Here is a 27789-nt window from a genome sequence, read left to right as displayed (position 1 = left end):
GTTTCCTAAAAAAAAAAAGTTAGGAATTCTGCATGGTGGCGTTTTGTGCAGGTGAAGAAACGGGAGTTCCCTTCGCGCATCTGCTTCAAAACACACGGTGGTGTGTATAGTGCTTTAGACCGGAGGATTATCATCCCAGCGATATGATGGAGTCAAACATTGTTATACTCATGTAAGGCCGGCTACACACTGGCTGCGTGACGTGAGCGTGACGTTTTCTATCTGTAGACTGGCTACACACTGCAAGCGTTTCTGTTGCGTTTCAGCTGCGTGGCGTTTTCTGTGTCTTTGCACACCAGAAGCGTGTCTGACGCGGCGCCACTGCTGCTAAGTGACGTAGTGGAAGGCCTATACTTCATGTTAAACATAAAATATATAAATAAATATTTATATAAATATATAGCCTACTGATACAGCAAAGAAAACGTCAGCACTCGGCAGTATTGATGGCCGAATAGGCTACAAAATATTTTGTTCTGCATTGGCCGGTGCAATATTTGAAAATCAATATTATATACATTTTTTTTATTACAATTATCAGTGGCGATTTCTTTAAGACTGCAAGGGAAGCTCGGCTTCCCTTATAATGTCACAAAATTAATGGTCAAATATGTACTATTGTATTAACATTTTATTGACTAAAAATGCGTTAGAAAACGTTCATCTCAAAGACGAGTTCGTTCAGAATCAGTTACATATAGCAGGTCGGCTGACTCGATTTCCTTCTCATACATTCCCGCAGCGTCACAGTGCATTTCCCTATTGAAGCCCAGCGTCCATTGACTTCAATGGGGCTGCTTTGAACGGTTTTTTTCAGCGCTTCGAAACTAGACGGTCATTGGATAAACGCTGCGATTATGTCCCGCCCACGGACGCTCAGCGTCTCTGGGGGTGAATGGGGAGTGGGCTGGCCCGGACTCCGAGCTTCTGCGTGATGATTGGAGGGTCTGTCGAAAGACTGCATCTCCTTTTGACTGACAGCGATTCTGTACTATAAGGAATCACTGAAGCTATTCGCGCTCAGTCCCATCGCTGATTTCTCAAGTTCAGTCGAAATAAAAACTGCTGCAACCTATTTCTTTGATATTTGCTTGGCGAAATTGCTTGATTTTCATCATACATTTCACACAATTATACACTTCTTTTATTCACTTCAATTATTCACTCCTTCATTCATTCATTCATTCATTCATTCATTCATTCATTCATTCATATAACGTTAGTAGGCTAGGCTGGCGTTGTGGGTGAAACTGCGCACGATGGCAGACGGTGCTAATATTGTCGACCTGATTTTGGCGAAGCCATTTAAAAGTGTTCCTTACGAGGAAAAACTTAGAATTAAACAGCAGATCAACACCTAAGATTGATTTAGTGCAAAAGATAGGGAAAAATAACAGGTCTTTTCAGCTCTCCTGGTATAACAAAGTTAGCTGGCTGACTGGAAGTGCTGTGACAAATAAAATGTACTGCTGGCCATGCCTCTTGAGAGGACACTCAAGTCACTTGAAAAGACTCCTAGTTGGTACGACAGGGTCACAGACCATTTTCTTGAAAAGGAACGTAGGGCAGAATTTACTTTTAAATAAATAGACAATTTTATGATGTAGGCCGAAAATGAGCTTCCCCTCTCTGACAGACCAGTAGCCGCCACTGACAATTATATCTGCATTTATGTCAAAACCTAGAGACTTTCACACATAAAAATGTCATTTATTAATATGTATTCGTGTCAAAATGACAAACAGCTTTTCCTATTCTATTTTGCCTGGAAACGCTTCCAACACTCTTGCGTGTCGCATCAGTTCTATTTCTAGCATTTGCTTTCGGCGCGGCTCGTGTGTAGCTTGCCTAAGGATGAATAAACATCCACACGCAATGCTTCTTTGCCGTCGTGTTTACATTAATGAATACAAAGTATGGACATTAACACAAATGAATACAGTCTCACACTTTTTCGAAAAAAAGTTCTGAATTATGTGATATTTTATTCATGCCATGTATGCACATTCAAGTTCACTCAAATGCATACTCATAACGTCATATACATCCTCACACTAGCGGTGAATCGGCACGAAATAAACCCATAATACAGAATTAATGAATAGCGGATAAACACAATAACACAACGTTACTGTCTGTGGTTCGGCGGCCGGCGGGAGATGTGACGGTCCCGGATCCGGCGGGAGATGTGACGGTCCCGGATCCGGCAGAGATGTAGCTCGGAGAAAACGTGAACTGTGCACCGTGGCGTGAGTCTTGTAAGTTACCAAATCAGTCGTGATGAGAAACCGCTAACGTTATATCACATAACGTTTAGTGTGAACGGATATTAACGAGTGTGACTTTTCCTGACGGTCAAGCCTATAAGTTTCTGTTATTGGTAAGTAAATCAATAACTTACTAGATGACAACGTTACTAGCTTTGCTATTGCCTGATACATGATAATAATCAGTACAGTGTTGTGATCTGAGCACAGTGTTCATATCGTTAGCTAGCTTTATCTAGCTAACACTGGTCTCTCTCCGAGACACCTGCCGCTGTTCTCCACTGTTTCTCCTCACATAAATACTCAATCTGTCTCCTGTAATCGTTGTTCTGTCTAATCCTGGTCTGTCCCTAATTGTGTGTCATAATTGTATGGCTGTGGTCTGCCATATGAGTATTAATAAACATTTATAATGTCCTCAGCGTCCGAGCTGTCATTGCGATCCATTGTTTTCCTATCGTTGAGATTCACCGCACTCCCTCTCGTTATGTCACGTCCGGTTTTGGCATTTTTAGATGCGGAAGTAAAATTTTCTCACAAAAACGACTCCAAAAGCCTTAATAGTGTATTTTAAAGTATATTTTAAAGAAAATCTAGTTCCTACATTATTTTTCTATACATTGACTCACTGGAGTCTCTAACCTGCAATATGCCCTTTAAGAGACTAGGTACAACCCTTTTGCACCATGCACATGGCGCACCGGACGTTTTTTCCGTAGTTAAACTAGCAAAAGTTTCCACAGATTGTTAAAATAGGGCCCATAGTCTCTTATGCTCAGCAAGGCTGCATTTATTAAATAGAAATCTTCTGTTATGTTATAAATGTCTTTACTGTCACTTTTGAAATTTTATGTATCCTTGCAGGATAAAGATATTAATTTCTTTAAAAAAAATCGTACTGACCCCAAACTTTTGAACGGTTGTGTATATACTGTATATTTAATAAAAATGCAAAACAGCTGTTTCATGGCCAGTAAGTCACTCACCTTTGACTGGAGAGGCAAAATGTTACTTTTGGGCCTTGTGTGTCTGTGTGAATGAAAGAGGCAGTAAGAAAGAGTGCATTTTGAAATGTTTTTGACCTTCCACCCCAAACATACATTCAATGTATTTGATAAAACCAACAATACACTCTTAATTTTGCCTTAATGTGCCTTCAGTCAGAATGAGCGAAAGAGAGAGTGTGAGAGAGAAAGTAGAAGTATTTTCACAGCGTCACACAATCTCTTGTTCCTCTTGTTCCTCACTGTATCTGCCTGCTGCTCACTCCGTCACCCCGTCCCTCGTCTTCCCCATCCTCCATTCATCCCGGCCACTCCCTCTCAACTCCTTCCCCATCCACCGTGTTTATACGGCTTTGCTGGCCCTCTTTGTTTTGGCTTGTTGCGCTTTATCCTTCGTGGTGGTACAGTCCTTGGGGCTGTTCTATCAGACCCACGCTGCCAAGATGGAGAACCTGCAGTCGGAGCTACTAATTGAAGAGCAGAGGGGGCGACAGGTAGACAACCTGAAAATGCTGTTAACCCCCCTCAAAACTAGCACCACCAAACTATTACCCTCTACTCACAGCACTGTGCTCTCTGTTGCCCTTGATGAAGGGGAGTTAGAGTAGCACACTTCCAGTTGTGTCTTGTCTTGACTGCTTCCCTTTACTAAGCCATCAACAGGGCTCAACTATAAGGATATTTTATCTGCTCAGATTTTTGCCCTAGTCGCATTTTCATTATGGATGATTAAAATACTTTACAAAAAAAACAATAATAATAATAATTAGTATATACAATGAATGAAATTATCATTTGAATTTGAAAAGATAATTTTAAAGATACCTTAAAAAAGGCATAAATGTATTTACAAAATATAACAACCGCAGAAAACAATATATTAAATGTTTCTTTTTTTGAGTCTTGTAACAAACCATTGAAAAAAACAGTTCCTTCAATTTTTTGCAATTCCACGATCAATATACAATGCAAAATGTTTTGCTATCTTGCATAATTAGCCATTTAACAGCAATTAATTGCAAAAAACATAAAACGGTTGAGTAGATGTAAGTCGCAAAACAATCATGAAATCCTGGTGGGACTAGAAAACAAGATGTGTTCTAGTTATGATAACAGCCGAGTTTAAGGGTGCGTATATGTAGGATGCGTTATTGTTTTTTGTTTTTTTTTACATAACTTTTTTTACATAAGGACATAACTCTTCGTCGTTGTATTGTGTCTCGCAGTTTTTTGTCCGCTTAAAGCCACAATATGTCATTTTTGCACATATACGGTGTATATTTTGCACGTATACGCCACTAGAGGTCTCCTATTCAAACAAAAGCATAGCTTAATGACACCTTGATTTCGCAGAGCCTTTATTATGCCGCAGACGACCGCTTCTGCTTCTTCTGGTCATGTGTATGTGTGGTAACACTGCGCTGTTTTATCATATTAGATACATTTGAGTGTGTTGAAAGTTATGTTATAATGTTACTCTGTGCGTTTGCTCGGCGGCTACTATGAGACACTTGTTTCACACTTTAGTAAGCTAGATGGATATTAGGCATGGTAAAACATGGTACTGGCGCTAAATCAACGATTCGTTTTCTGTCGATGAATGTATCCAAACAGTTGCTCGCCTGTCTAATGAAACGCATAATATATTAAAGCGTCTTTGGTGTTTCCATGGTTTTTACAAAATAAAACGGAAATTGAGGGTAACGCGGGTATAAGGTGACGAACCGACGCGGTCCGTGTCCTGGTTAAAATTGCTTTTTTTTTTCTGGATTTAAACATTCTTGGTGACATTTGGGAATGTCAGTACACAAATCAACAAAATATATAATATTGTTCTATATAATATTGTTCTTGTTTCATTTTTGGATACTTTAATCCAAAAATCTTACATATTGTCCATTTAAGTCTCTTGTACTGACCCTATGACACAGGTCCATCTTTATTGTCGAGCCCTGATCGATAATATTCCTGAAATATTAATTTTGGAGATGTATTTTTTTCCAAGCCTGCAGCTCGCACTAATTAACAGAGCAAAGGCTTCGCTGCTCCGCTTTGGTTCAGATGTCGTGTCTAGTCCGTTTGTTTCCCGCTCTATACTTAAAATGATTATTAACTTTTAAGAGGCTCTGCATTGGGTAGAGCCGAGTACACATTAGTACAGAGTGCAATCAATGATGATGATGACAATGATGATGGTGGTGTGACCTTTGACCCGTCACCGTATGGGTGGCTCTGTGTCTCTTGCAGTCAGGGAGCTCTGTGGACGAGGTGCTGTTGGACTGTCTCGCAGCACTGCTGGCCTGTTTGAAGCATATACACTTCTACTTCCAGGTCATCCCTCCCTCTCCCCCCTGACCTTTGATTTCACCCTACACCATGTCCCCTGCTCGTGTGTCTCACTGCACCTCCTCCAGCTCCCTTTGAGAAGCCCATCAAAGGCAGCGTTGTAGCTATTCTAAACCTTCACGTGTCGGTAGAAAGCTATTCCTTTTTGCACACTGATCTGAGGCTGGTCTTAGATCAGCGTAATTAACGCCTAAGTTTGATCGTGCTACTTTTTTTCCAAGCCATGTGCGTCAGTTAATTCCAAAAACAACATTATGCATGAACCTGGACTTCAACATTTTTTGGTATGCATCCTTTGTTCTCGTGAAAAGCTTAGCAGCTGTTACAGAAATTACATAATGGAGTACATCATTTTGAGGTTTCCCAAAATTGTGCCCAAAACATTTTCAAAATAGAGTTAATCGCTGTAAAGCAAAACGGCGCATCTTCAGGAACTCATTTTCACTGAATTTGAGACATGTTGTTTAGCAGTGTTCTGTTTTTTTCCGCTGGCTAGGGTTCTAATGTTTATTTATTTAGTTGGATGCTGAAGAATTAATTCTGGAACTCAAACATTCTTCAGAAATTGCCAAAAATATTGCATTAGTCATAATATGAAATAGTTTTTGGTGCAGTTTTTGTAAATTATTGCTACATTTTTACGTTTTTTTGTTGTTGTTTCGTATCTAGTTACGTTGGTCCTTGTGTGATCAAGAATATGCTATATATATGTATATACTTGCACAGGAAAAATTGCATTTAAAATAAATTAAAAAATGACTAAAGTGTAGCTGGTATTAACTAGAAAAACTGTCATTGAACAGTGTCCCAAGCAGACCTTCAGTGTGTGAATTTACAAATGCATTAGAAATTGCACGTCTGGTTCATGAAATCTAAACACTCGCATCCTTTGACAATGCTTTGGTGTGTGTATATGTGTGTGTTACACTCGAATGGCTAACTCTCTGTGTCTTTCTAGAGTCTTTCTATTACCAAACCGCTTGCAGTGATCTTTCCATGATTGCTCTAATTTATGTAAATTGTGCTTATGTGACATTAAACCTTGAACCGAAATGTAGCTTCAATAAGAGATCTCAGAGCATAAAAGCATACTCTAAGAATATGCTATCAACAGATCTGTCATTTTAATCTTTTTTTAAAGAAAAAAAAAAACATCTGACTCCTCTACCGGGTCCTGATGGTGTTTCCTAAAGAGCTTGCTTATTGTTGGAATGGTATGGCATTACGTAAGCAGCAGTGTTTCCAATGGGCCGCTGAAACACAGTCCGCTTTTCTTGAGATTTCCATGTTTCCTCTCTCGTGACTTCAGTGGTTCATGTGAAGATATCAAGCAGGCATTGCAGCCTGCCATCATGAACACAATCGCTATGCAGTTTGCACCATGTACCATGCAAGTGTACGATTTATGCATACAATCTTTAAATATAAATGTTTATCAGTCAGTTTTTAAGTCATTTTCCTTTTATAAACATTTACATAAATCATAGTCAAGCACACAAAGTGTATATATTTTTATGTTTTCTTTTTTAAAATATTTGAAAAGTTTAGAGATGGCAGAGAGTCAGTAGAAACTTTTGACATTTTCAATACTTCACTATCACAAACAAGCTATAGTCAGAAGTCTGATTCCGCAATAAGAAAAGTCTGTGTATGAGACAGATTGTCCAGACAGCACTTGCAGGGCGCAGCTGTGAACGTGTCGAGTGTGTCTGAATGTGAGAGACTGCAAACAGAGCCCCGTTGCCCCCTATATTCCCCCTTACCTTTCCTCCAATATCCCATCATGCATTGCAGGAGCTGAGAGAAATCCATAACAAACAACAGAGGCAGAAACAAAAGGAGCTGGAGGCTGACATCATCACCCAGCCGTCACATGACCGGAAGTCCACAGAATTACAAGAGTCTAGGTATTTTATGTCTTCTATGGCTATTCTTTGCGGGAAAACGTCACTTTAACTTTTTTTAAACTGGTGTTGATTTTGTCTCTTACTTTCCTCCAGGTTGTCAGGGGCAGATGATGGTGTGTCTCCAGCATGGAGGGACGATGGACTGGGTAAAGCTCCCACTCCACCTGTGCCTCAAGCCTGGATGAGCCGAGTGAGTGAAGAGGAAAACCACAGCAGAGCCGAGATGCCGGATAGCCTCTCCAAACTCTTCACACAGCACCCGCACCCGGGAAAACTACAGGCTCACTCCCCCTGGTCTATGGCAGGTGAGAGAAAAGAAGATGGTTGAACCAGACATGAACTGGATAACTTTTGCTACTGCTTTTTGTTTATTTATCAATATTGAGATGTGGTATAAATGGACTTAACTCATGTGCTTGTGTTATAGATAAGATCCCAGTGTCTGGTTTTAGTCAGGAGAAGGTAAAGGTGGTCTACTACAGAGCACTGTATCCCTTTGAGGCCCGCAGCCACGATGAGATCACCATCCATCCTGGAGACATAGTGATGGTAAGCCAACTGTTAGAAAGTGTATTCACACTTTTGTAATACCAAAATGTGTATTAGGGTTTCGACTAACGATTATTCTACTCATTAACTTTTTTTTTTTTTTATATTAATTATTATTAAATTAATAATAATTATAGACATACACAACTTTTCAAAAGTTGGGGTAAGTAAGACTTGGTTTTTTAAGAAATTAACAGCAAGGGCCGTTAAATTGATCATAAGTGATTTGTTAAAAAAAATCACGTTTTTCCACAAAAATAATAAGCAGCATAACAGCATATTTTCAACATTGATAATAATATGAAATGTTTCTTGAGCAGCAAATCATCATATAAGAATGATTTCTGAAGGACATTGTGACACTGAAGACTGGAGTAATGATGCTGAAAATTCAGCTTTGATCATTATATGAATTATATATTATATTATATTATAGTCTTCTGTTATTTTAGAGTAATTGAAAATATAAAACATCTTATCAGAATTAGAGCTTTATTACCAAGTGTGCTTGCACACACAAGGAATTTATCTTGGTATTTAAGCTTCCAGTACACATATACAGTATAAATATAAGATACATAACATTTAAGAATGACAAATATAAAAACGTATAAAGACACAGATAAGCTTGGTCAGAGTAAACATTTACAGATGATGAACATTTACAGTATTGTGAATAACATTTACATTTATCAATGACATTCTAGTTATTTGGGAAATTTGGTATTTGTTTCAGTCCTACAGAGTGAGTGTGTGTTTATGTTCTGATGTGTGCTTGCTCGTGCGATTTGTTTCTGCTTCATGTGTGAGAGAGAATAGTGTGCAGTTAGTGTGCACATTTACTGACCTCTGACCCTGCCTCTGTCCTCCCTTTGCTCACTCTGCCTGAAGGTGAAGGGAGAGTGGGTAAGTCGAGGTTTTCTGCGCCTCATGCACTTTTGTTTTTAGTTTGTCTTTGTCCTTAATAATTTTCTGTATTGTTCATCTGTCACTGGGTTAAAACACACCCTGTACAGAGATCATATGTGTGGCTGTTGTTGAGTCTTTTGCAAGATTTCGGAGGCTTTGCTATGTTTGGCATTAGCTCACTCAGAGAAGCCATTCCATTTTCTCAGTTCAATCAACATGAGTTCTTTATTTTATTACATACAGTCACTGTGTATTTTGATTCTTGTGTTTGTATTCAGATCACAATGAAGATGCTGTGGTTCTTCATCACTCCGTTATTTCAGATTGTTGTTTTGTGTCCTTTCACATCCTGATTCTATGTCTCATTTGCTTTCTTTTGTCAGGTGGATGAGTCTCAGACAGGTGAACCTGGATGGCTAGGAGGAGAGATTAAAGGGAAGACTGGCTGGTTCCCTGCCAATTATGCAGAGAAGATTCCAGAATCTGAAGTTCCTCTTAGTTTGAGGGCTAGCGCTGCTTCTAGTTCCACCCCTAAATTGGGTTCCCATATGTCATCCGCTTCTTCATCGACCACAGCCACACCCATACAGCTGCCAGTATCCACAGAGCCTGCATTACCTGCCCCACCCTCCTCAGCCCCTGCCCCTCCATGTCCCACCTCCTCCTCTTCCTCAACATCCAGTAACTGGGCAGATTTCAGCACTACGTAAGTAGTTTGTCCATGAAAAGACATTTACAGAAACATTTCTCAGTTCAGGCATTTAAATATGCCTGAGGTGTATCTGCATCCAGTTTTATTCTGTGCTCATGTGACTTTAGATGGCCATCTAATTCTGCTGTGGAGAAGCAGGAAAGCGATGGATGGGATGCATGGCCAACGCAGCCCACTCAGCCGTCCCTGTCAGTGCCCAGTGGGGGGCAGATCAGACAGCGTTCTGCTTTCACCCCTGCCACGCTTTCCGGTTCTTCACCCTCACCAGTGCTCGGCCAGGTACGCATATGTGATTCCGTCTTAAATATTCCGTCTCCATGAATGGGAAATTTACAGCAAATTTCTAGCAATTTATCAATTTGTAAGGAGTAAATCTGAATGGATGCAAAATTGCTCTATCCTACACAATATTTTCAAGAATATAAGGCATCTTTCTTTCAGGTTATTACATTGTTGCAGCATATGAAAGAGTCATAGCATTCATCATTTGTTAAAGTGCCCCTATTATGCTGTATTAAAGGTTTATTTAGGTCTCCTGTTATAGGTTTACATGCATCCAAGTTCAAAACACTTTCATTTTATTTTTTGTAATATACCATGCCAGCATCCAAATCACCCTGTAGCCCAAGACTGGTTTCCTACTGAAGCTAAGCAGGGCTGCGCCTGGTCAGTACCTGAATGGGAGACCTCCTGGGAAAACCAGGTAGCTGCTGGTAGAGGTGTTAGTGAGGCCAGCAGGGGGCGCTCACCCTGTGGTCTGTGTGGGTCCTAACGCCCCAGTATAGTGATGGGGACACTATACTGTAACAAGCACCGTCCTTCGGATGAGACGTTAAACCGAGGTCTGACTCTCTGTGGCCATTAAAAATCCCAGGATGTACTTTGGAAAAAGAGTAGGGGTATAAATGTGTCTTTTGGAGACAATAACTCCATTTATTGTGCATTTTGAGCTGTGAAATTTATCAGACCTTTTACATTCTCAAACAGCTATTTTTCACACTATGTGAAAGGTAATATCTGAAAAAGCATACTAAGGGCACTTTAAGATGGTAGTTATGGTTAAGTGCTGGGATCTTATTGCATTACTGCTGATCTTTTTATTGGTTTCCTTTTGAAAACTCACTCCCTTATTTCTAGGGTGAGAAGGTGGAGGGTCTGCAGGCACAGGCTTTGTATCCATGGAGAGCCAAGAAAGACAATCACCTGAACTTTAACAAAAATGACGTGATCACCGTATTGGAGCAGCAGGATATGTGGTGGTTTGGAGAGGTACAAGGGCAGAGAGGCTGGTTCCCAAAATCTTACGTCAAACTCATCTCCGGGCCCGTCCGGAAATCGATGAGGTGTGTATCTGTGTAATTATATCATTACTATATTGGTTATTGACACTTTTTTTTTTCAAGGGATAGTTCATCAGCCAATATTGATGCCTAAATTCAATAAATTAGCCTATTAAAATGTTTATTTCAGTTTTCAGTGAATGTGTCTGTGCAAAATAGCATAGATTTTTAATAATATTATATTTGTAATATATATAATTTATCACTTTTTGAGCATAACATAATAATAAACACAACAAACAAAAAGTTATGTTCTTTAATAAACATGAAGCATGTAATTAATAGTCATGGTGTTTCATTAAAAGGGAAGTTCACTCTTGATAATTATATTTACTTAATCTAGACTCCATTGTGAAGTACCTGTTTGCTTTTATTCCAAAGAGTGGGATGGTGAATGCGTTTTCGGACTGTAATGTTGAGTTTATGAATGCTGTTGTTCTGTTTCAGTATTGAGTCTGGCTCTTCGGACAGCCCTCCCAGTGTTAAGAGACCCAGCCCCTCTCCAAACAAACCCACGGATCTCGGAGAAGGTCAGAATACCTGGAACAACTCGATGGATAACCTGTTTCTCTCTCTTCTTAATCATTTTGCAGCTGAAAGTCTTTGTGTGATTTTGTCTATCACAGAGTATGTGGCCATGTATACATATGAAAGCAGTGAGCAGGGTGACTTGACCTTCCAGCAAGGTGATATCATCACTGTCACTAAGAAAGAAGGAGATTGGTGGACTGGCACTGTGGGCGGGAAGACCGGAGTCTTCCCGTCAAATTATGTCAAACCTAAAGAATCAGAGGTAATGGCTATATATATATAAAATAGGGCTGTCAATTGAATCGATTAATCACACTTTTGTTGTGTGATTAATTGTGATTAATCGCTCACTTATCATGAAATTAAAGCATACGCCATTTATCTCATTTAGTCATCATTCGCTATATGCAGCAAAGTAAACAATCAGATTGAAGGGTTATTCTTACAAAACTCTATTTTCTGCAAGCTTCAAGAATCATTGGCGACTCAAAATCAAACAATCCTTCCTGAGTGTGTGTGGAAACAATGCGAATGTACTGTTATGCATCAATATAACAGACTCTCATGCACGTACTGTACAACTCCTGTACGTCACCAAAATTGCGCTCTTCAGAAACAATCGCAGAATACGACAGAGCTCGTGGTTTAAAGCAAAGCACACACTGGAATGAATAATTCACTAAAAACAGAGTGCGAGTCTCTTTTCTCTCTGATATGTGTGATGTAATCAGCCTGGCCTTCTTTACATTAGCGCTGTTTTGGACTGTTTGAGTTCATTAGATTACTGGATCACTGAAAACTTTCCCAGAGTTTAACGGCTTAAAATGGCCTGATCAAAAACCGAGAAGCAGAATTAGGTTAAATTAGGTTAACGGTTAAATTAGGTCCTCCTATCAGGGTTACAGGTGCTTGTAGATGCTCAGTGTGATTGATAAACTCCCCACTTTTAAGATTAATGACGGAGTTTCACGTACTTCTGTAATTTATTTGCGTTTAATTGCGTTAAATTATTTTACACACACATATACAATTGCATGCAAAAAAGTTATAGTTATAGTAGTCAAAATAAGGAAGATTTTAAACCAAAGAGATCAGTATAACCATAGCATTAAACTCCCGATTTCTAAGATTATCTACTGCGTGACGAAAATTACGTTAATGACGCAGCTTCACGTACTTCTGTAATTTATTTGCGTTAATTGAGTTAAATTTTACACACACACACACACACACACACACACACACACACACACACACACACACACACACACACACACACACACACACACACACTATATATAAATAAAGAAGATTTTAAACCAAATAGATCAGTATAACCATAGCATTCTTTCCACTTATTTTCTAGGGTTTGGGATCTGCTGGGAAAACAGGAAGTTTAGGGAAGAAACCAGGTGGGTGCTGGTGCTCGCTTGCTATAACTCTCTCATTAAAACTTGTACAATATGATTTGCATGTTTGCTTAGTTGTTGTTTTCTGAGAGAGACCTTTTATCTAAAAAACAAATTAAGCATCAGTTTTGTGGCCTTCATAACTGAACCAAAATCAGACCATGACAGCATTTTATTAGAGATCGTTCAGATACTTCAGCTCTTCTCTCCTTTTACCTGTTTTTCTTCTGCGCTCAGAGATCGCCCAGGTGATCGCCCCTTACACAGCCACCGGGGCGGAGCAGCTCACCCTGGCACCGGGCCAGCTTATTCTCATTCGTAAGAAAAACCCAGGAGGATGGTGGGAAGGAGAACTTCAGGTCTGAAAAACACACAGAGAGACATGCTATTAAATGCACCCACACTTTCTACTAGGGCTAAAACAACACTGCATGGTCTTCACTGTACAAATTCAATATAATTAATCTTTGTTAAAGCTACAAAAGTGATTTTTTTATTTTTTTTTATTGTATTGTTTAACATAAATTAAAGCAGCAGGTATATTGGGCTGCTGTCACTTTAAGAGCTAATGCAAGGATCCCATACAATGATACACATGAATTTTCTTTCTCAATTATTTACATTCACGTAAACCATATGTGACTGGATTTATGAGGACACTCGCAGAGAAGGGTATTTTAACATTAGTTTGCGTGTATGTGTCTGTTCAAGCACAAACAGAGGTGGAAGAGAACAGAATTTAGAGAACTGCGCAGCGCCAGTTCCGAAATAAGTTCTCTATCGCGTCTTCTTGCGCTCGAATGGCTTAAAATTGCTTGAATGTTTAAACTGACAGGACCTCAAACGTGCAAATTATAAACTTTCATTCTATTGGCATCTATACACAGCCGAGTTAAGGCGGCTCTAAAGCGGCTCTGTTTCTGCTCAAAATTCTGTGTAAAGACGCAATGCCGCATAAAAGCAGACTTAAAATATGCCGGGTCTGACCCACCTCAGCCCCTAGTATCAAAAGCGACTTTGAAACAGTTTTGATTCAGTGTAAATGAACGCAAACTTGTGCCGCCCTAAACTTCTCATTGTCATGACAACCAAAAGCACGCTTGTCAACTCGGGCGGCGTGAGAATCGAGAAGCAGGAGACAACACGTATAGGAATAGCTCCATATAATTTTAGGCAAATTAAAAAATGTCTGCCATTAATGTAAAACAGTCCTGTACTCACATTGTGAAGCAAACCACCAAAATAACAGAGTCGTCGTGTGTAATCAGTTTGTAATCTTCCTTTGAAGAGACTGGCAGGTCAACGCAATTAACCCAATCGCTGTCACTGTGATAATGCATTGTTATATTATATTCCAAAAATCATCCCCTTGAGAATATTTCACGACGGTCTGGTGACATCTGCTGTATTGCCTGAAGTGCTAACTTTAGTATCATTGTTAATTTGTTATACCTGCTCCAAAGTGACTTTCTGACTCTTTGAAAAAAAAACTTTCGACCACTTTTAATTCTGCGGTGATCTATCCGGTGTAATAATTCATAATTTCTTTATAGAATTTGTTCCAGCTGGCATAATTTATTAAGACATTTTAAATAACTATACTATAGCCTACAATAACCTACAGAATTATGGCAAACATCAAAGCGTGAGATATAGCACGCAGAGGAGATTCATTTTATATTCCACATTTTTATTTATTTCAAGTTGTATTTTATTGTGTATTTTTTTCATTGTTTTAAAATGAATTTAGAACTCTTTCTAGTTTAAAATGGTAATGTTCAAAGCATTGCGTTTCCCGCAATTTTAATTCTTGTGTAAATGCATTTGTGCTGCTTCAGAGAAGCATTAAACATTCTGTGTAAATGCACAATTTTGTGATTTTATGATGGTTAAACTTTGCAATTAATCCACACCGTGGTGCCTGGTTTGTACGGATCACAGAGCAACTACGATCCCTATACTTGACATTGCACATCCTGCGATATGACTATCACAGATGCTCATATCGCGATACCGATGCTAAAACGATTTATCATGCAGCCCTACTTTCTGTAGTTATAGAAGTGACATATTTGGTTCTTTGTAATGTTAATTTTACTGATTTGTACTTAGATTTTACTGAATTTTATTTTTGGACATTTGTATTTGTGGAATGATATGATATGGTGATACCAGTGAGATATATCTCATAAATATTTTTTATTCAAATTGTATGCTAAATTTTTACTTCAAATTCATTTTAATGGGCAATTGCTACTGTTTTTTGCAGGCAAGAGGAAAGAAGCGTCAGATTGGCTGGTTTCCAGCTAATTATGTAAAATTATTGAGCCCCAGCACCAGTAAGACCACACCCACAGAGCCCAACCCACCCAAGCTACCAACACCCAATGCAGGTACAGAGCTTATTGTTCATTTAAAGAATGTGGTTTCCCTTGCCATAGATGGAATGTTATCTTTTGTACTTGCTGTTCTCATAATTAAAAAGTTTAAGGCAATGTTTGAGTATGTCAGGTTTGAGCATGTTGTCAACTGTCATTTAGTACAAGGCTAAATTTTAGTGCAATGCAGTAGTAAGTGCCCTACACACCATTAACACGTTTGTTTTCATAGTATTTGCATGTTGTCATGGTTGATAAATAAAGGTATTAGGGGTATAACCGTTTATGACCAAAGACCAGAAGTGAAGAATAAAGACCAAGAATCAGGAGTGCAATTAATTAAAGAAAGATTTACTGAAGAAGAGTTTGCAGTTTCATCAGCAGAAGCCAGCTTCTAGTCTCACAAGGAGTTCGTAGGCCGTGCTCCCTCTACCTTTCTCGTACATACAATTTCTCAACAGTTATACTCTTTTCAAGGTCTAGCCACGATTACTGTAAGTTGAATGATTCTGATTGGCTAAGAGAAAATAGACAGTCATGGTAAATTTCCACACATTGTCAGTTAATCAGATGCACGTGTCCAAATATCACTTGTTGACGCTTTCACCCCGGAATTAGGCACGTGGTGACCTTACAGGTCTGGATCAGGCGTCAGCTTGCCCAGAAAAACAAGTCCACCCATCTCTTAGGATGCCCGTAATCCACCTCCAATACTGATCTGTAACACAGAATACTGCGCACATACACAGATACAGTCTCACCAAGGTTGGAGTTGGTTGAGCTCCAGTTCTAACCAGAAAGTTTCCCAAAACATACTGATAACATGTGCTTTCTCTCAGTGAGAGATACAGACAGTATTCACCATAATTCTTTAGTGTTTCAGTAAAAGAAAATATAATATAAAATGAAAGACAAATCCATATTTCATCTCTGGAAGCCGGGCTAAGTGAGTAAGCACTGTTACTGCACTCCTGGCATGTTAGGGGTGTGTGATGCCTCCAAAATCCAAACACACGACAACATGTTCTGCTATCAAGTGTTTAGCGACACATCACACATCCCTAGTCCCTCAGTCACTCCTCAGAGACCAAATACAAACTTTAGAAGACATATATGGAGAAACAATAAACAGTGGTTCTATTGATTAAGGAATATCATAACTGGAAATAATCATTACAAATCATTATAATAATATAGGAGGATAAATATTGATTAAGGCTTTGATTATAAAATTAATTAGGATATATATAGGTATATCGAAGCGGCATGTGATTTCAGAATCCGCACCCTTCAAAGTTAATCTAACAAATACTGTTAACAAGCAGGAATCAATTAATGATTTAATTACATTACATTATTTAAGAATAAATACATGAATAGAGTTTCAGTAATGTATGTCGGCAGTTGAAAAATATGTAAAAGAAAATATAGAAATTGCATTGCAAAAGGTTTTATTTTACTATGCAAAAAAAAAGCAGACTGGAAAAACAATACATTGACTACTAATCAGTTATCAATCAGTTAATAAATCAGTTTATTTTACTGTTTTTTTTTTTTCTCCGTTGGTTCTCTCTTGGTTTCGCGTGTGTTCATATTTCCTTTGTATGACAGTCTGGCCAAAAATTATGTCTGCACAATTTGGCATGTTTCATTGTGTCATCACAAATAAAACAATTTATTTATTTATTTTTTAATAAAGGGTGATGTCGTCAATTGTGATAGACTGAACATCACTTTTGGCCACTGCTGTCTGTGTGTGTATATATACACTGTACATTTATGCATTTTATGTTTCCCTTCCATAGTGTGCCAGGTGATTGGCATGTATGACTACACAGCTCAGAACGATGACGAGCTGCCTTTCGGGAAGGGCCAGATCATTAATGTTTTGAGCAGAGAGGATCCTGATTGGTGGAAAGGAGAGCTGAATGGTTCTGTTGGCCTTTTCCCATCAAACTACGTCAAGTTGACCACCGACACAGACCCCAGCCAACAATGTGAGTCCAGAATGTTCTCCTGTATCTTATACACACGCTCACACTGAACTTCTCTCTATCCTGCTAAAAAAAAAACCAGATTCTGAAAATTCATGTTCCTATGAGAAACGAATTGGCTTGAATCGTCACCAATAACATCCAGTGCCAGTGTGGTCTAAAATACTTTCATAACAAGTATTTCTTTCACATCTTTGAGGACCTTCTCAAAATTAGTTTTAGTTATGTCCTCACGGTGTGGCGAGTTATAAAGAGTCCAATGTCCAGTCCTTATCCTCTGCCACACTGAAGCCCCGCCGCTTCCTGTTTCCAAGCAACCTCTCACCTCATGTTGTAGAGCATTAAGTAGAATCTCACCTCTCTCTCTCTCTCTCTCTCTCTCTCTCTCTCTCTATCTATCTCTGCCCGCATGCTTGTGTCCTTGTCATTGTGGCGTCCTGTGAAGAGTCTTGCAGAGTTCATTTAGTTCTCCTAGCTCGTAAAGATTTTTGCACATTGTGGTTTTTCTTTTCTTTCCTTTTTTTATTTAGATTTTTTTTCCTTTTTTTGGCTTATGTGCTGTGTTTTCCTCTTTCTAGGACTCTTATGTTGCCCATATCCCACTCAGCCTTGAAAGTCCTCAAAGCGACCCACTATCCCTTAAACTGTGCCCAGCGGGATGATGGGAGATGGAACATTGATCATGTGACTGCCCCCCCCCCCCAGCTGGCTTTGTGGCCAGAAGAGACGAATACTACAGAGAGCAGTCGTTAACCTCAATATTCAGAACTGTAGACGCTCGCCAAAATTGCCAGCCAGCATCCTCCGCATTAAAGCAATTAAATAAACAAGAATGCCTAATATTTTAAAGGATCTCCTTCCTTTTTTCTTTTACAAATTCATGAAATTAATCATTCACACTGAATTTGTACAATGAATTGAAACACTAATCAAATGAAAGTGCTGGATAGTGGGTCCTTTTGTGGCTTTCTGTGATCTCGTCCCAAAGCCTGTAGGTAAAAAAAAAAGCTGTTTTGAAGCAACCAATCAAAATGGTTCCATTCAGTGTTAAGTTCCACCGCTTCATCCGACTAATGCACGCTTTTCGCTCCACCAAGCCCCGCCCCCATGGTTTCTCAGTGGACCATAGCACCACAGAATGACCCACTATTCATGAGTCATGACGTAACGGGGTGCAGTATCAAACGTGTCATAACTTGACGTGCTTATTAGTGTCATTGCCAACTCATCAAGGCTCTAATATGTGGAATTGAGACATAGCGATGTGTACAGCATATCCGACCAATTGAAATATCAAGATGTCATACTTTTTGGTTGCCAAAATGTGTCTAAAACAAGTCTTGAACAGTATTTACCATGTCAAATGTCCCCAAATGGTCGGATATGTGTGGACTTCATGTAGAATACTATTGTGTGTCATTCAGAACCACCCCTCCCTCCTCACCCCTTCCAATACACACAGGTGCTGTCAGTCAATTTGACGGACAAGATGGACGTCTCAGTTCATCCGGTCCAGTCACATGCCTCTCTGTGTCATTGTTTGTTACATGTTCATACCAAAACAGTGGATGGATTGATTTGTGTTTGTGTGCTTGCTAGTCTCTTTTTTTGTTGGTTTTTCATTTTGATTGTTTCGTTGTGTCTATGTGACGGGGGTTGAGAATTGGTGTTGCAAACCAAAAAAACTGCACAACTGCCACTTAAGGTTAATGGTACAGTGATAGACAAAGTGCGTACATGTATGTTGCTGATCGTGAAGGGTTCCCTCCCATGATTGGGTTTTCGGGGGTTCATTGCTTGTACAATTGTATTTCCCATATAGATGGATGAATGCTTTTTTTTTGTATTCTCAATCGTTTGCTGTCATCATTCTGTCATGTTGATTGAACTTGCAATTTATTTTTGAAATGTTGATGTTGATTTGAGAACACTAGATTTTACGTTGTTCTTGATACAACAGCTCACTATTTTTATAATGATCAAAAATTGTTATGCATAGTGTTTTAAAAAAAAAAAAATCCACTGCAGTATGTACACCGTCCTTTACTGGGAAACATTAAGATGAAAGTACAAGTAGTGAGTAGAGAGCATTTAGAAAGTCCAAATTTTATGAAATTTAATTGTCATGCTTTGACTGAAACCCTAAACTGCATTACGAACAGAAAAACATAATGTACTGAATATAAGCTTAATACCCTTCTACTCACAAATGCTTATGAATAAATAGATGTTTACAAGTGCAACATGAAAGACTGGAATTTTCTTTTACATATATGAACAAAAAAAAAAGTTTTTGGTCATTAGATGATCCAGTGTAGGGGAAAAAAGCATGGCATTAATTTTTACTCCTACAATATTGTACTTGCAACATATGAACTCTGATTTTATTTCTTTTATTTTTAATCTGCCTCATAACAGTATTGTAATTTTAGTGCTGAGAAACAAGACATGAAATTCCTTCCAAGTTTATTTCATGTCAGTGTGGTTCTTTATTGGTTCCACGGTGTGAAACTATTTGAGGTTGCTGCTTTATTATTATTATTGGCTGGATGGACTGTCCATCATGTCCGTGATCAGTCTGTTGCAGTTTTATTTTGTTTTTTTATTTTAAGTGAACAAAACCATCCTCAGACTTCAGAAGCACAACTGCTTCCTTCCCATCCGATATTTGCAATACTCTGTAATAAAATGCATTTGTTCTGAATATCTCACCACAATGTCCAAAACATTAATCATTGTACTTGATTATTAAAGCATTTTATCCAAAAAATAAAATGAATGTACAGTTAAAAACTCAACTATATACATCAATTCCTAGCTTTAAAGAAAGTGTCATACCACCTTTATAAAAAATGATGTGTAACCATTAAAGAACTCCATGGCAACTGCAGACTGGCTTATTTATTTTTAATCTGCTACCAGAGGAAGTGACTATGAAACGCATAATGTTTATGGATGTACAGTAACATGCTGCTGTTTAATTCATGAGCCGCACATATGGTAAGAAATGAGAACTGCTAGAGCAATATACCTGCATCCATATTCTATAGATGTGAACATTTAGTTTGCCTTAAACGGCTCTCATTTGATTCTGATTGGGCAATCGCAGCATTCTGCTGTCTACATTTTTTTGTATAATTGAGCAAGCGTGTTCAAGCATAACTGCTCGTATCACTCCGCCATCTCTTTCTTCACATAATAAAGTAAGTTCAACACAAATCAATGTTGCATGTACAGTTATTTATTTGATGTGTAATCATGTCAGGCCCTTTATTTTAAGGTAATCCTGCATTATTCATTAAACAAATCAGCATTATTCTTACCAATAATCGGTCCCACTTTATATTAAGTGTCTTTACTATTTACTAACATTTTAAATTAATCATTTGATATGATGCACTTATTGTGTACATAAATGTTTTTACATTGTACTACCTGCATGTAATTATTTTCAGTAATTTCATCCATAATTGATCCTACCCATATCACCAAACCTGTCCCCAACCTTATTTGCAGTACATCAACACAATAAGTACATTATATCTATGTTTTGTTTGTATAAGTGCATAGTTTGTTAAAAGCTTCTAATATAAAGTGTGACTGTACTATCAGCTTGTTGTAACCGAATTAATGTACTAATTATTAATCTTATGTTCAATGTATTAATCTAAGCATGAGATTTGACTTTGCATGACCTCTGTGCATTTCACAGGGTGTGCTGACCTCCACCTGCTTGACATGCTGACGCCAGTGGAACGGAAGAGACAGGGATACATACATGAACTTATTGTTACAGAGGAGAACTATGTCAATGACCTGCAGCTAGTTACTGAGGTAAAACTCGGAGGAAATTACAGTTTAATCAGGCTTATAGACAAGCAAAGATCAACAGACTAGCCAGGGTTGTTGTCTGTATGATGTGCAGTATAAAGTCATGCCAGGAAGTAGGAAGACCTGAGGTGATGCCATTTAATGAATGTGTGATATCCATATTATGCTAGTTCGCAATGTAGTTAATGGAGAGCATTTCATGTAGGAAAATATATATATATATATATATATATCTATGGTTTGCTTTCAGACCTTCCAGAAGCCTCTGCTGGACTCGGAATTGTTGACGGAGAAGGAGGTGGCCATGATCTTTGTCAACTGGAAAGAGCTGATCATGTGCAACATTAAACTGCTCAAGTACGCCACCTATTGGTTAATACAGTGGATATCCTTACCTCATCATTAGTCACAATGCAATTAACCCCTGATTTAAGCTCCCTCTTTGCTTATTCCATGATGGAAATTGCTCTAAAGTCATTAATGAGAATGCAGTGCATCAGTATTTATTAAAGTAATGTGCATGTCAGGTCAATTAATTAAATATTCACACTTCACAGCTTTATTAAACAGATGTTAAGACAACTATATGAAAAGTCAAGATGTAATTCCATATAATGAGCATTACAAGGCTTACCCAGACTGCCCCATCTAACTCTCTCTCCAGGGCGTTGCGGGTGAGGAAGAAGATGTCGGGTGAGCGCATGCCGGTGAAGATGATTGGTGACATCCTAACAGCTCAGCTTGTTCACATGCAGCCGTACATCCGCTTCTGCAGCTGCCAGCTCAACGGCGCCACCCTCATTCAGCAGAAAACAGACGAGGTGCCCGAATTCAAAGACTTTGTTAAGGTGAGACTAGCAAACAGTCAACCGGTTAATCCATAGTTATATGTTGTGACACTTATTTCAGTTTTTTTCAGTCCAGTTTCCCTCTTTATTGTGGTTTTGTTTGCACATTTTAATTGTAAATACACCTAATTTTAACAAGATTTTTTTATTTTCTGAAGAAAATGCCATGATGTTGCATGGGTGTTATTTTATGCATGTTTTACAGAGGTTGGCGATGGACCCTCGGTGTAAGGGAATGCCTCTGTCAAGTTTCCTTCTCAAACCGATGCAGAGAGTCACCCGATATCCACTCATAATCAAAAACGTACGTACATGCTCACTATCTAGTGACTATCCATACTACTATCTAGTATAATCGACTATTTCCTAACTACTATATGAAGAACCAACAACACTTAGAAAACAAACACAACTGTCATCTACAAATGCACATAAATAATTAAGATTTTTTTCTTGCAATTGCGAGTTTGTCTCAAAAATCTGACTTTTTCTCAGAATTTCGAGTTTATATCTTGCAATTTAGACTTATAACTCACAGTTGTGAGTTTATATCTAACAACTTTGACACGATTTCAGGACATTGAAAAGTCAACTGTAGGATTTAAACTTGCATTTGCGAGATAAAAGTCAGATTTGTCAGCTGACTGTTTTTCTCAGAATTCCGAATGTCTCAGAATTAAGATATAAAATAGCAATTATGAAATAGAAAGTCAGAATTATAACACAAACTCGCAATTGTGAGAAAAAAGTAACTTTTCAGCTGACAGTCAGAATTGTGAGATATAAATATTATATATTTCTCATATTTGAGAAATAAACTCGCAATTATGAAATAGAAGGTCAGAATTATGATATAAACTCGCAATTGCGAGAAAAAAGTCAGAATTGTGATATAAATAAAATTGTCAGGGGAACAGTGTGGCTTTCGTCCCGGTCGTGGAACACTGGACCAGCTCTATACCCTTTCCAGGGTGCTGGAGGGTTCATGGGAGTTTGCCCAACCAGTCCACATGTGTTTTGTGGATTTGGAGAAGGCATTCGACTGTGTTCCTCGTGGCATCCTGTGGAGGGTGCTCTGGGAGTATGGAGTCCGGGACCCCCTGCTTAGGGCTGTTCGGTCCCTGTACGACCAGAGCTGGAGCTTGGTCCGCATTGCCGGCAGTAAGTCAGACTTGTTCCCAGTGCATGTTAGACTCCGTCAGGGCTGCCCTTTGTCACCGGTTCTGTTCATAATTTTTATGGACAGAATTTCTAGGCGCAGCCAAGGGCAGGAGAGTGTCGGGTTTGGGGACCACGCGATTTCGTCACTGCTTTTTGCGGATGATGTTGTCGTGTTGGCCTCCTCAAACCAGGACCTTCAGCCGCGACCCGGCCCCGGATAAGCGGAAGATGATGGATGGATGGAAAATTGTCAGCTGACTTTTTCTCAGAATTGCGAGTTCATATGGCAATTTACTTTATTTCTCAGAATTGCGAGTTTAGTTATCACAATTGAGATGTAAACTCGCAATTGCAAGTTGTAAAGTCAGAATTGTGAGATATAAACTCGCAGTTGCATGTTTAAAAAGAAAAAAGTAAGAATTGTCAGCTGACTTTATTTCTTAGAATTGCGAGTTTATATCTCGCAATTGTGACTTTTTTTCAGAAATGTGATAAACTTGTAATTGCGAGAGAGATAAAAAGTCGCAATTGCCTTATTTTTTTTATTCCATGGTGGAAACAAGCTTCCATAGTATGGCTTCATGTATCTGGGAGCATCATCTCATGTTTTTCTTCCTTCACACGCAGATTTTAGAGAACACTCCAGAAAGCCACCCAGACCACAGTCACCTGCGGCTGGCTCTGGAAAAAGCTGAAGAGCTGTGCTCGCAGGTCAACGAAGGCGTGCGTGAGAAAGAAAACTCAGACCGGCTGGAGTGGATCCAGGCGCATGTGCAGTGTGAGGGGCTGTCAGAGGTACCAGAACACAAACCTGCTGCATAAACACAGTCCATAGACAGAGGCACTCAGTCAAATAAACTTTTTTTCACTGGATAGTATTTAATTAGCTTTCAGATATTTTGAAAAGAGACTATTTTTGGTCCATAAGCGTATGTGGTTGTGTTTTTGAAAGAAGTCTCTTATGCTCAACAAGGCTGCAAATGTATTTTAAAATGTAATTTATTCCTGTGATGGGAAAGCTGAATTTTCAGCATCATTACTCCAGTCTTCAGTATTACGTGATCCTTCAGAAATCATTCTAATATGCTGATTTGCTGCTCAAGAAACATCAATGTTGAAAACAGTTGTGCCGCTTAATATTTCATATTTTTGTGGGAACCATGCTAAATTTTTTCCAGAATTCTTTGATGAACAGAAAGTTCAAAAGAACAGCATTTTTTATATATAAATCTTTTGTCACTTTTGATCAATATAATTTGTCCTTGCTGAATAAAAGTACTAATTTCTTTCCAAAAAAATCGTACTAACCCCAAACTTTTGAATGGTAGTGTGTATTAGTCAAGTTGTCCTCGTGACAATCTAGGTCAAATCTCATTACAAAAAAACCTTCTCTCTCTCTCGTCACAGCAACTTGTGTTCAACTCCGTTACAAACTGCCTGGGCCCTCGGAAGTTTCTACACAGTGGAAAACTCTACAAAGCCAAGAGCAACAAGGAGCTTTACGGCTTCCTGTTTAACGACTTCCTGCTCCTCACGCAGATTATCAAACCTCTGGGCTCGTCTGGAACAGACAAGGTCTTTAGTGCGAAATCCCACCTGCAGTACCGCATGTATAAAACGGTAAGATCTTATTAATTTGCGATCCTTTTTTGACCTTTAATATGATATTTGGTCCTTGACCTTTAACCTGACTTGTTGACCTCTGCAGCCCATCTTTCTTAATGAGGTTCTGGTGAAGCTGCCCACAGATCCTTCAGGAGATGAGCCCATTTTCCACATATCTCACATAGACAGAGTCTACACTATACGCGCTGAGAGCATCAACGAGCGGTATTTACTAATGATTTGTTTATTAATTAGATCTGTACCCATTATGTGCTTAGACTCTATTAAAACATATTTTGACAATGTTCCTCTGCTCCATCCTGCAGGACGGCTTGGGTGCAGAAGATCAAAGCCGCTTCTGAGCTTTTCATCGAAACCGAGAAGAAAAAGAGAGAAAAGGCCTACTTGGGTCCGTCTCACATATTTCATTATACACATCTCGCTGCTTTAATAAATCTATGAATGCTCTGAGTGTTTGCTAAGCACTGGTTTTGTGTTACTCTTATGTTTGCAGTAAGGTCTCAGAGGGCCACTGGTATTGGCCGGTTAATGGTGAACATTGTTGAAGGCATTGAGCTAAAGCCCTGCCGCTCAAATGGTAAAGAATGAATACTATATGCTATAAGGTGCTTTACTAAGTTATAAGCATTCTGATAATAGTGATCATTTAAATGTCCATTGCGTGCAGGTAAGAGTAACCCGTACTGTGAGGTGACGATGGGCTCTCAGTGTCACGTCACTAAGACGCTACAGGACACTCTGAACCCCAAATGGAACTCAAACTGCCAGTTCTTCATCAAAGACCTGGAGCAGGACGTGCTGTGTGTCACTGTGTTCGAGAGGGATCAGTTCTCCCCGGACGGTCAGTATACTGAAGATATACTCATTCACATACTCACTTGCTTATACATGTGTACTCTCACATATAATTCTCTCTCTCTCTCTATATATATATATATTATATATATATATATATATATATATATATATATATATATATATATATATATATATATATATATATATATATATATATATATATATATATATATATATATATATATATAGAGAGAGAGAGAGAATTATATGTGAGAGTACACATGTATAAGCAAGTGAGTATGTGAATATATATATATATATATATATATATATATTATATATATACACTCACACTCACCGGCCACTTTATTAGGTACACCTTGCTAGTATCGGGTTGGACCCCGTTTTCCTTTCAGAACCGCCCCAATTTTTTGTAGCATAGATTCAACAAGGCGCTGGAAACATTCCTCAGAGATTTTGGTCCATATTGGCATGATTGCATCACACAGTTGCTGCAGATTTGTCGGCTGCACATCCATGATACAAATCTCCCGTTCCACCACGTCCCAAAGAAAATCAGTTTCAGTATAGAGGGTATGCATTGACCTCACTTTCCGGCAGGAACATGCCCCCTCAGCCGGACTGAGTGGCAAAAGAGCCTGCTGCATGACTTCTTTAATAGGGGACACTGCGAAAACGTAAAACAAACAAGCGATTATCAGTTTAAACTAAAGGTTTGGCTCAATATAGTGTTTCTTACAACTTACCAAAGATCCAGTGATCCATGGATATTGACATGCAGCCAGGAATCATGTTTCCCGCCATTTATATCTGTCTTTTTAAAGTAAATTTGCCTGTGAATGATTTATATAAATACAATATTGGTAGGTCTAAATCTGGCTGATCACTTATATCAGTGGTTCTCAAAGTGTGGGGCACGGGTACTGCAGGGGGGGCGCGGGACATTTAAAAATAAAATAAAAAACGCCAAATGACGTAGCGGGGGCGCAGGACATTTAAAAAACAACAACAACTACAACTGTCAAGTTACCTGTCGTCCCATGGAAGATGGATCGCTTTATAAAAGGCAAGAGAAAAGCAGTAGATGAGGTCTCACAGACATCCCAGGCAGGTGCTGGTCATTTAAAAGCTAAATGCAGAAAATAAGACGAGGCATATCTTGCTCTCGGCTTTACTGTTAATGTTGTTGGCGAAGAGGAGAGGCCCATGTGTGTCCTATGTCTTAAATCGCTGGCAGCAGACAGCATGAAACCTAACAAATTAAGAAGACACATTGAGACGGCACATCCGAATTATGTTCAAAAGCCACTTGAGTTTTTTAAAAGAAAACTTGATCAATGTCGTGGGCAGCAAAGTAATTTTGTAAAAGCCACTTCAGCAACTACGAAAGCACAACTGGCTTCGTACAAAATTGCTTATCACATTGCACAATGCAAGAAATCACACACGATTGCAGAAGAATTGATTCTGCCCGCTGCCATGGATATGGTGTCAGTTATGCTTGATGAGGCGAGTGTCACAAAATTAAAGACTACTCTTTAATTACCCCTATGGGGAGGGGGGAGGGGGGAGGGGTGGGGGGCATGACAGGGGGTCATAGGTTGAAAGGGGGGCATGACCAAAAAAGTTTGAGAAGCACTTACTTATATCAATGTTGTATATATCAATATATATATATATATATATATTCATATCGTCCAGCCCTAAAACTTTATTTAAAAACATCCAATTATGCAGAATATAAGATGGTAAATATTTAATTGATGAGTTGTCCATACAATATATAGGGTATGATTTTACCCCAAAATTCAACATATTGACAGAAAATGATAACTGCGAATCTGCAGCGCAAAACTCTTTCCTATTTTAGGTGTATTTTGTGTGTATTTTTGCAGCATTCACACTGAAACTAAAGCTGCCACTCAGTCTTTTTGCCACTCAGTGGGTGTAACCGCAGTCACTCCGGCCGACGGTGACATCACGTGCATACCCTCTATAGTGAACTCATTGTCATGTGCAAGAAACCAGTTTTAGATGATTTGAGGTTTGTGAAATGGCACGTTATCCTGCTGGAAGTAGCCATCAGAAGATGGGTACACTGTGGTCATAAAGGGATGGACATGGTCAGCAACAATACTCAAACATAGTTACCATTACA

General features: G+C 38.9%; 1 protein-coding gene across 9 annotated transcripts in view; it reads left to right on the top strand.

The window, feature by feature from the left end:
• Positions 1-27789, top strand: part of itsn1 (intersectin 1 (SH3 domain protein)) — a 64298-nt gene that overhangs the window by 32919 nt on the left and 3590 nt on the right. For 4 of the 9 annotated variants that reach the window (XM_079812988.1, XM_079812984.1, XM_079812986.1 and 1 more), the window contains exons 17-40: positions 3679-3765; positions 5519-5602; positions 7412-7524; positions 7618-7829; positions 7952-8073; positions 9366-9688; positions 9802-9973; positions 10832-11037; positions 11482-11564; positions 11661-11827; positions 12932-12977; positions 13212-13333; positions 15244-15367; positions 17158-17349; positions 21059-21180; positions 21428-21534; positions 21842-22025; positions 22231-22329; positions 23814-23981; positions 24594-24806; positions 24895-25016; positions 25118-25200; positions 25306-25389; positions 25480-25653. In XM_079812988.1, coding sequence (XP_079669114.1) covers positions 3679-3765; positions 5519-5602; positions 7412-7524; positions 7618-7829; positions 7952-8073; positions 9366-9688; positions 9802-9973; positions 10832-11037; positions 11482-11564; positions 11661-11827; positions 12932-12977; positions 13212-13333; positions 15244-15367; positions 17158-17349; positions 21059-21180; positions 21428-21534; positions 21842-22025; positions 22231-22329; positions 23814-23981; positions 24594-24806; positions 24895-25016; positions 25118-25200; positions 25306-25389; positions 25480-25653 — 3409 coding nt within the window. The remainder of the gene's footprint in view (positions 1-3678; positions 3766-5518; positions 5603-7411; positions 7525-7617; positions 7830-7951; positions 8074-9365; positions 9689-9801; positions 9974-10831; positions 11038-11481; positions 11565-11660; positions 11828-12931; positions 12978-13211; positions 13334-15243; positions 15368-17157; positions 17350-21058; positions 21181-21427; positions 21535-21841; positions 22026-22230; positions 22330-23813; positions 23982-24593; positions 24807-24894; positions 25017-25117; positions 25201-25305; positions 25390-25479; positions 25654-27789) is intronic. The other 5 variants (XM_079812992.1, XM_079812991.1, XM_079812987.1 and 2 more) reach the window with 4 other exon arrangements.

Source organism: Gobio gobio (genome assembly GCF_949357685.1).
Source record: "Gobio gobio genome assembly, chromosome: 3".
Taxonomy (NCBI): Eukaryota; Metazoa; Chordata; class Actinopteri; order Cypriniformes; family Gobionidae; genus Gobio; species Gobio gobio.
The sequence above is the reverse complement of the archived record's forward strand: the minus strand, read 5'-3'. Positions and strand labels throughout refer to the sequence as shown.